Source organism: Microtus oregoni, unplaced genomic scaffold (genome assembly GCF_018167655.1).
Source record: "Microtus oregoni isolate MIOR12 unplaced genomic scaffold, Mior012 000007F_ref0000211, whole genome shotgun sequence".
Classification (NCBI taxonomy): domain Eukaryota; kingdom Metazoa; phylum Chordata; class Mammalia; order Rodentia; family Cricetidae; genus Microtus; species Microtus oregoni.
In genome coordinates this window covers 44,904,603-44,914,724 of record NW_024543066.1, presented here as the reverse complement: position 1 = coordinate 44,914,724, position 10,122 = coordinate 44,904,603, and the positions used below count along the sequence as shown (strand labels likewise).

Sequence of the window (10,122 nt, the reverse complement as noted above, 5' to 3'; positions counted from 1 at the left end):
GCAGACAGGAACCAAGTGTCATGTGTAAACTTCAGGCTTCTAGGACAGAAGGGACCAGCAGCCACAGTCAGGACACATCAGAAGACACGTGGCCCTGGTCAGCTCTAGGACCTCCTTGTACCAGTTCCTCTGTGATCCCAGGTCTTAGTCTCTGTCCCTTCTCATCCAGAATAGGACTCTATAGACACTGGCTGCCCAAGGGCTCATGAGTCTGGCTCTTGTCTCCAAACATATGGAGATGTTTGTAGGGAACAGAGGGAAACTGAGGACATGGTGGCCCTGGGTGAAAGGAAGGCAGCTGAACTGTGCTCCTGCCCCAGGGCCATTGTCTGGGCTTCGGTCCTCTCTGGCCTCTGAGTTCATTGGCGTCAGCTCTCCAGATCACTGAGTTATCTTATACCAAGCAGGTTTCCACAGTGTCTCTGGTCCTTCAGGAAGATGTATCCAGGGTTTAGCAGAGTCGTTGCCCAAGCTGTAGCCTACAACAAACAGGGAGAGATGAAGAAAGGCCATGCCCTGCTCTCAGTGCCCCAATGCCCCTGGGTGACCTTTGACCCTCTCTGGCCTCTGTATTGTTCCTTCATCCCCATAAGGGACATGTGGAACCACCCATGCCTGACCACCCTCCTCCTCCCTGGATGTCACTGGTCATCTTGACTGGACACAGGCAGAGGTTTATTCCCCAGCCAAAGTCTCAGTGTCACAATCCTCAGAGTAGAGACTCAGATCTTGGTCCTGGTTTCCAGGGGTGGCTGTACTTACTTCCCATGTGCCTCTTCTTCCAAAAGCCATAGACCATAACCAACACCACAGGCGTCAGAAGGAATGTCAGCACTACCATCGTCACAGTGAGGTAAGTCTCCTGGGACCTGAGGAGGCAGGACAGGAGAGAGTAAGGACTGGGTTCCAATCTTGGTCACAGCTTCCTTTGGCAGATAGAAGCACAGAGGTTACCCAGTGGGTAACCTCACAGCGACCCTCCAGGTAGATGCTCCCTCTTGGGGATGAGCTGTAGGAAGAGAAAAGGAGACAGTGGAGTCATGGACGAGTCAGCAGGCAGAAGGCAGCATCTCCACTGTCACCTCTCCTCCAGCATGTCCTCCACCCCCATCAGTGAAGACAAGGGTAGTTCACAATGGCCCTATGGGGCTCATGACATCAAGATTGCTGCCTCCATAGTGACTGAGGACCCCTCTTGCCCCCACCCCGATTTCTGTTGCAGGAGATCCCTCTCCACGTGACACCAGGGCCTGCACTGCCCATTGTGCTGGCGCCCTAATGCTGCCCCCACCAGTGGAGAACAGAAGGTGGCATATCGCTGTCCTAGCTCCCTTGGCCTTGAGTGGGCACCTGACACTGGATGCCCAGTGGGAGGACGCTCCTGTGTGCACAGCAGAGGCTGCCTCAGCACGGTTTGCCAGCCGACTTCCATTCTCTGGGTCCTCACCCTCTTCCCAGTGCCAGAGTAAAATGCTGCTCCTTGTCTCAGGGTCTGGGGGAATCCAAGTAAAACAACCACACTTCCCTTCCTCAGTCCCTCGCCTGGCCCTGCGCTCTCCTCTCTATCCTTTGTCTTGACCCTCATCGCATTGCCTTCCTTTATGGCCCTTTCCATTTCCCATAATCCACTGCTGAATAGCATTGACCTCACTGAATTCATGGGGAGCAATAGGGAGTAAGAGTGGACGCAAGAGCGGCCTCTTGAGGTCTGTTGGACTCTCAGAGCTGGGGCCTCGCCTGAGAGAATATCACATGACCTCTTGGGGGTTGACGGGTGGTACATCCCCGTGGTGGACAAGCTGCTGCTCAGGTGTCTGAACTCGGTGGAGGTGGTCACTGGATCAGCAGAGAAGGGTCTCACATCACTAGGAGACAACGTCACTGGCTGGTTCTTTGTGTTCCTCCCGCGCTCTGTGACGGTGCCACTGGAATTGGTGAAACTGTAGCTTGTCACAGGGGTTGGCTCGGTGGTCCCTGAGGCCAAGGTGAGGAGTCCAGATGTGAACACAGACACGTCAGGGGTGAAGGGCACATGAGGGCCTGAAATGCGGACCTGGCCCGTTGTGACAAATCCACTCTCAAGGGTGTTGGTTAGATGCGTGCGAAGAATGTTTCTCTCAGTTGTGAGGGCTGAGGGACCAGAGAGGAGGAAATATTAGATTAAGGCAGAGACTTGAGTTCCACAGACAGACCTCACAGCCCCTCAGCTGCACAGATACTGAGGAGAATCTGCCCTCCGTGACTTTGGGCTTGGCTTCTGAGTGTCAGCTGTGTGTTGTTTCAGAGGGAGACAGGAACGAGGACGTAGACACGTGAGGAAGGGGACACTAACACACTCTCTTCAGCCTCCCCTGTCGGGGCTGGTCCCCAGCACAGTGTCATCTGACTTCCTAGCTCCCCGGTCAATCAAGAGCACCAAAGAACTTTCCTTTAAAATGGCATTTACTTAGCATGTAAGTGTGTGTATCTGTGTGTGTACATGTGCCACAGAACACATGTGGAGGTTTGGGGACGACTTGCAGAAGTCAGTTCTGTCATTCCATCTTCTGGGTCCTGGGGTTTGAACCAGGTCACCAGGCTTGATGGTAAGTGCTGTTGCCCAGTGAGCCATCTCACTGCCCCTTTGGAGTTTAAGAGAGATTTCTATAATATGATGCTGTATAAAGGCAGCTGCTTCATAATTGTGAGATGGGGTTAGAACTGGGGACAGAGAGGAGTCAAGGGTTTCAAATTCAAGAGAAAACTGCAAACAGTTGTGGTCAGTCACCCTCCTCAGGGTACACATCGACACCCAGGAGCAGGTCCTGCCCCTCTGACATCATCCTAACTCATTTCACCAATAGCAGCATGGGTTCTGGACAGCATGTGGGAACTGCAATCAGGAGTTCTGAGTCTTGTGGGGACTCACAGGTCTGTCTCAGCAGGAGCAAGACAGAGAAAGACTTACAACCCTTCCTTCCCTTACAAGGCATGGAAAAGACATTCCTGAGTCCAGTGGTCGCTATGCAGGGAGGCCTGAGCCATTGTTCTAAGCAATGAAGCCTGAATAACAATGTAGGGGAGAGAAAAGATGGAGGAGCCTGGCAGGAGAGAAGCTGTGTCCCTACTCAGTTGTCCTGGGCTACAAGGCCTGGTTTCTGGGGTGGTGCACACCCTGCTCTTAGAGTTGTAATTGGGCTGAGGTTTAAGTACATTTTTACATTTTCGTTTATTTATTTGGGGGTCACACACATTCCTGATATGAATATGGAGATCAAAGGTCCTGTAGCAGTCAGTTCTCTCCTCTACTTCATGGGCCCAGGGATCCCAGATCGTCAGGTTTGGCATCAAGTGTCACATGGCCATGGGCAGGAGATGGTTTTTTCTCTCAACTGACAACATGGGCAAAGTAGAAACCTCCCCAAGATTAATGACCCTTGAGAAGCAGAAAATGAAGACCTTGAGGGGCAGCTCGATCAGTGGTGCTGTCCATGTGAACATGAGGACCTGAGTTCAGCCCCAGGAACCCAAGCATGGTGCACAGGCTTACAGTCCCATGTTGGGGGCACGGACAGGGGAATTCCTGGGGTCACTGGCCAGAGACAGCCTAACCTACTTGGCATGTTCAGGCTCATCACAACCCCTGGCTCAAAGAAAGTAAAAGAGCAATGGCACCTGGGAATGACAGCTGAAGTTGTTCTCTGGCCCCACAGGCAGAGCACATGCACACGCACACACAACACACATACGCATGCACGTGCGCGCGCGCCACACACACACACACACACACACACACACACACACGCATCCACGCACGCACTGATAAGAGAATTGATGGCAAAAAAATAAGCCTATTTCGTGATGGCATCCCTCCAAGTGAAGACCCCAGGGTCAGTTTCTCCTGCTTCTTGGTTGGCATGGAGCTAGAGTACAGGATGAGATTCAGCACCACAGCTGGGAGGGAAAGCTCTTCCTGATTCAGACCAGGGAGGATGGGGATGCACTCAGGTCAGGGGAGCAGGGCATGGCCGGTGGAGGGCGAACTAATAACAACAATGGCTTTCCCCAGACACTTCCTGGGTCCCCACCATTTCCTGTCCTATAAGTGTGGGGACCCCATCTTGTTTAGACTCTTCTCTCATCTTTCTGTACAAGGAGAGAGACTTTCCTATCCCCTTTGTTGTGATGAGCGGCTCTACTGAGATATGCTGGAGAGACCCCTTATCCTACAGTCTCTTCCACAGCCCTAAGCCGTGACCTTTAAATGCCCTTGACTCTCTTCACAGAGACACTTCCAAGTGTACACCCAAGTTCTGTCCCATCATTAACACTTCAACTGCCTGCTTCCTCTCTCTACCTGAATCTAGAACATGCCTTCACATGACAAAACAGGGCTCTCGATTTTCCCTCCATATGAACTTTTTGGTGGTTCCCCACTACATAAATGCTACCACCCCCCAGCAACTGAAGAGTCAATATTCTCCTCCATTCTCCCCATTGAGAAAATCTTTCCTCACTCCAAAATAAACAGAGTCTTAAGAAGCCCCAGGTGCCCAAGTCCCACTTGTCCAAGTCCTTGCTATTTCCAGTCAGGCCCCTTGGTCTCACTGCCTCCTCTCCTTCCCCCACCGTTTGTCAGCAGTGACTGTGGCCTTACAGAAATGGGGCTGCCATGGCTTAGTCGGTCCAGCGCTGGCCTTGGAGGCATGCAGACCTGGGCACACTGGTGAGTGCTTTTAATCTGGGCATGGGGAGCAGTGTAGCCCACTTGGCACACTACCAGCCAGAGAGAGAGACACCCTGTCTCAAAAACAAGGACAGCTCCTATGGAGTGACCCCTGGGCTTGACCTCTGACCTCCACATAAACACAGTGAGGACAGCTCCTGGGGAACAACACCTGATCTTGACCTCTGACCTCCACATACACACAGTGAGGACAGCTCCTGGGGAATGACACTTGAGCTTGACCTCTGGCCTCCACATACACACAGTGTACCCACACATACATTTACATATACACACATGTGGGAGAGCAACATGAGATACAGCATGCTTCTCTTCCTTTGCAGTCAGAATTAGACGCAGCTCTGTATCATTGAACTCAGAACCACTTGACTGTAAGCCTAAATAGAAGCAATGCATCGGACTGGTGCGGGTGTAACACCTTTAATCCCAGCTCCTGGGAGGCAGAGGGAGTGTGATCTCTGTGGTCAGAGATTCAGGGTCAGCCTGGTCAGCACAGTGAGCTCCAGTCCAGCAGGGCTACATAGTGAGACCTTGCCCCCAAACAAACAAATAAATGTGACCAATTACTATAAACCTAACTGTTCCTTTCCCCTAATCGTCTCCCCCGCAGCCAGAGTGGCCCAGCCACACCTGTTCTTTTGAGGGCCTTGCTGCATCTCTCTGCAGGGCCTTTGTTCATAAGGCTGCCCCAGCAGGTGCTCTCCAAGCATGACAGAGCTCTTCTCTCCTGGAGCCGCGGACACCAAGCAACTAGTTCATCATTGCTTTCTCAGCACATGCACTCTGTGCCATTGATTGGTCAGATGGCGTGTGACTGTCAGGGCTCCCCACAGGGCAGGACTATGCCTGGTTTTGCTCACTGTTATATTCTCAAGGCCTGCAACAGTGCTAGGCACACCCCAACTGTGAGTGTATGATGTTATATTCTCAAAGCAGGTAACAGTGCCGGCCACACCCCGACAGTGAGTATATGATGTTCAGACAACTGAAGACAAAACATGGTCCCGAGTTCCATCTCTCCTCCACACAGGACAAGGTCAGAGCCACACAGAGTTTGATAAAGCTCATTTTCTTTGTCCATAAAATGGAGACAGGAAGATGTCCATAGTGAAGAATCACTTATTCTTATACTATCCCACCCATCCCAGCGCTGGCTGGGTCTGCTCACCTGGATACACTTCGAGCTGGAAACCCACCAACGGGTAGAGATTCCCAGCCGTGTTCCGCATGCACCAATATCGACCGGAGTCCTGGACTCTGAGGGCCTCCATGGTGATATGGACCACCTTGGCCTTGGCATCATCCCGCATTGAGTAGCTGGGCCCCTTCACCCAGCTCCGGATGAAGCTGGGCTCACACTTCTTCTTCCTGACCTTGCACCAAGCCTTGTTCTCAGCGCGGTTCCGGCGGTTCTTGTAGGAGCACAGCACAGTCAGAGACTCCCCTTCACGCCGCCACACTTTCCTGTACACATTCTCGCTGGAGGGACCTGGGGAGACAGGACTTTCTGAGCACGGTCTGGAGAGGAAGAGAAAGACATCTTGAAACCAGCAGCAGGAGGTGAAAGAAGGGTGCAGCAGCCCTGGATTTGTGGAACTCAGGGTGATGGGGAGCACAGCCCCTCCCTCAGGGAGTTGATGAGAGAAGCACAGGGCCCCCTAACAGTTCGCTCCCAGTCTGATGGAGGAGACCCCAGTCCAATGAGGAAGCAGCCCTAGCAGGAACTCTCTACCGGATATTGTCCCTTTCTCTGATAGTTTCTGGTCTTCGGGGATGTCCAGTATTTCATGACTGACCAGGGCTCTGCCTGAGACAGATGTGCAGACACAAACAGGTCACCAAGCTCTGGAGCCTGAGCGCACAAACTGCTGTGGTGACAAGAAGGTCCCGTGTCTAGGAAAGCGATGAAGAATTATTTCCCCCCGTAATAATTCTCCTCCTCTGTCCCTCTCCGCTCTGTCCCATTGGTTTTGTATGGTGTGTTGGGGATCACACCCAGGGCCTCAAGCGTGTTAGGCCAGCACTCCACCACTGAGCCACACCTCCGCCCTCTGCTGAAGGCCTTTAAATAGTACTGTCCATGGTGCTTAATATTCAAATAATCCATCGTTATAAACCCCAAAGATAAGCAGGCCACACAGACTTATGGTCCTGCTGATGAGCTGGCCAGTGAATGCTACATTATTCACTGTTAATCCAATGGTTCGATGTTGCAACTTGACTTTGAGGTCTACAAATGTATTGGGCAAGCCATAGCTATCCCAGGATGCATGGGGCTTGCAGAGCACAGGATAGACATGCCTGGTCTCTTTATCTTGGGGTGAGACGTGACACAAGCCTGTAACAGCATGAGGGAGACTGAGGTAGGAAGAGCTAGAGTTTAAGGCTAACCTGGGATATCTAATGAGTTCTGGCTAGCCTGGAAACAAAACCCTGTCTCTAAAGAGAAAAAGGGCTGGGGAGATGGTTTATGAAGACTCCTAAGCATGAGAACCTGAGTTCCAAACCCAAGACTCATGCAAAACAGCAAGCACCATCACTGTGCACCTGTTACCCCAGCAATGGGTGGGGGGGGGGTGGGGCAAGAGTGTGGATGGCCTATACACGCGTATGTAACACACACATACAAAGGAGTATGAATGAATACATGAATGTGGTCTGTGTCCTTCCTAACCCAATCTGTTGAAGAGAGAGTAGAGCTAGAGGTGGCAGAATGATTCAGGGGGCAGAGGGAGGGAGGAGCTACAGTTAAGACCCCCGAAACCACTTGCCACTGTAGCTGACACTCTTAATCTTCTTCCCTTGCAAAGTGAACCAAACAGAGCAGACCTGTCAAATTCACCTCAGCTCAGCTGTGTTTCGAGAAGAACCTTCTCCTTGCAGAGCAACAGAGGGGCACCTGGAGGAAGCCTCTAGGGTCCGTGGTTCATTTATGTCTTCACTTTCTGTCAAACAGTGAGGGGTGGGTTTGCCAGCCCTCACCATACCCAGAACGGAACAGGAAGTGGTAAGGGGTTGCCTTGGCAGCCAGGAAGGCAAGAATGGGTGAGCCTCCCGCAGAGAGTAGCCAAGATTAGCGAAAGGCCTTTGAGGATTTGTTCCCTGCAGGTCAGAGCAGAGGGACCGGATATGACATCAGCTTTCCAAGGAAAACAGAATTCGAAGTGTGCAGACACGTACGAGGAGTCACAACAGCACCAGACAGAACTCTCTAGACAGACAAACGCCAAGCCAGTAATTTCTTGGAGGAAATTCTCCATACCAAGGAAATCCAGCAGATAAAGGCCAAAGTAGAGGATACAGCTACACCATCCATGTGAGGCCTGGTGGAGCTCTCCCTGGGACCACATAGGAGCAGGGACTTTCTCACAGGTCTCTGGCAAAGACCCACCAAGTCAGCCCAGCCTCCGCCCCCAGGAAACATTAAGACAATAGAGCACGAAAAGGCAATGGGGGACAGACAGGAGGACCTGGTCTTTCTCTTCTCTCACCCCACCTCTCACCTGAGACACAGCTCTGTAACCACAAAAGCAGCAGCAGCAGCAGGAACGTGGAAGGCCATGGCTCCATCCAGTCACCCGGGGCTAGGGCCCACACTGACCCCGGGCATGCCACTTGGGTCAACCAGGGAGGGATGTCAGACTCTAAAAAATACAGTTGCCCATTTCGGGAAGTGAGGCCGTGTGGCACACAGTGACCCAGGAGAGCCTATCGCAAGCCTGGGGAGAGCCAGTGGAGGGCGGGCGCTGGCAGGTTCCGCCCTCTTCCTCAGAACTGCCGGCAGGTGTGGCTGTTCCACCCAGTCCTGGGGCCCCTGGGCCTGGAGAAGCTCAACAACCACAACCTCTGTGATTCTCTACGGAAAACCTGATCCTCTGGGGCGTCTCCTCATCCAGCGTGGCCGGTCCACCCAGGGAACTGGAGGGTCGGCTTCTGGGACATTCTGCGCAAACTTTATGGTATCTCCTGGGTTCGGAGGTTCGGGAGCTGCTGCTCTCTGGCAGGCCTCGATACTCCTGCCCAAGGAAGGTCTTAAGTCTGGTGAAACGCGTTCCTTCGCCACCTTGACCCTGACCCTCCGATTCTCAGCTGCTCACACAGGCGGCTCCTGCTCACTGTTGCAAATAACCGCTCACAGACTCACGTGCTGTCTTTTTTTGTCGTGGGGAAAATATGCAAATTTAGAAACCCACATTCACACACTCCACACTTGCCCCTGACTCTGTCCCTCTCTGCTGCTCCTCCTGTGGTATCTAACTCAACCAAGGCTCTCTCTAGCCTTTCACTCCGCCCAGACTCCCAGGCTTCGTGACACACAATAAACCTCCCCCATCTCCTCTCAGATTACTGTGCTCTCGAAGCCCCTCCCTCCCCTTGTTCTGCCGGCTTAGGCTTCTCAGAGCACGCTCCTATCCCCTCAACTTCCTTTCCTCAGTCATATCTCTCTTCCACAGCCACCCAACTCTAGTTGAAATGACCCAGCATTTGGCCCAAGACTCCACCCTTCCCTCAGTCCCCAAAGAATCAAGACTCTACTGTGTCCAACAGCTCTGCAAACCCATGATTATATGTGCTCCCTCTGCTTGTTCAGGCCACTGAACAGAACGTCCTCCGATTTGCAAAGCCACAGTTTTAGCATGAACTTGAACTCCCAAATCCCAGACAAAGGGGTTTTAGCTTTGATCACTTCAAACATCTCGTATTTTTTAACTCATTCATTCATTAGGCCTTGGACACTATGGGTAAAAGAACGAGACACACTTGTCCTGAAGGGTTCTGATGTGGCATTCAAAGGGGATACTGAGACACCTTATCTTTTGTGGGGAGAATTGTATTCAATGCTGTGAACAGAAGTTCCTGGGAGGGGCTGCGCCCAACGCTGAGTCTTCTATAAGGCTAGTTGCCTGACTCACTCGTGACTCTGCTTTCCAACTGCTTATGGCTCTCACTGACTTGACTCCCCCACCAAGATGACTGTACCCTTAAACTGCACTCCCAAACCAACCAAGTCAACTGGCAAGATGGTTCAGCCGGTAAAGGAGCTTGTTGGTGAGCCTGAGGACCTGAGTTCCAGTCTCGTAGTCACACCATGGAAGGAAAAACTGACTCCAGCAAGGTGTCCTCTGACACGCAGACAAAATAAATAAATGTTAGGCACACACACACACACACAGAGAAGCACACAGACACACACAGACACAGACACACACACAGATATACACACAGGCACATGCAGACACACACAGGCACACACACACAGACACAGACACACACACAGATATACACACAGGCACATGCAGACACACACAGGCACATACACACAGACACACACAGAGAGACATTCACAGAGACACACGCAGGCACACACATACATATACTTTGTTGAGATCACTCCA

At 52.1% G+C, this 10,122-nt stretch overlaps 1 protein-coding gene across 2 annotated transcripts; it reads right to left on the bottom strand.

The window, feature by feature from the left end:
* Window positions 1-201: 201 nt before the first annotated feature.
* On the bottom strand, window positions 202-8,296 carry Treml2 (triggering receptor expressed on myeloid cells like 2). Of its 2 annotated transcripts, none has more exons than XM_041655089.1 (5): window positions 8,230-8,296; window positions 5,895-6,215; window positions 1,758-2,130; window positions 763-869; window positions 202-479 (listed from the first exon to the last, which is right to left on the bottom strand). In XM_041655089.1, exons 1-5 carry the CDS (start codon window positions 8,294-8,296, stop codon window positions 382-384), a joined length of 966 nt encoding a protein of 321 aa, XP_041511023.1. In that variant the 3' UTR covers window positions 202-381. The 2 variants fall into 2 exon arrangements, with proteins under 2 accessions (XP_041511023.1, XP_041511024.1); XM_041655090.1 differs by having other exon boundaries at window positions 1,758-1,974.
* Window positions 8,297-10,122: the final 1,826 nt, after the last annotated feature.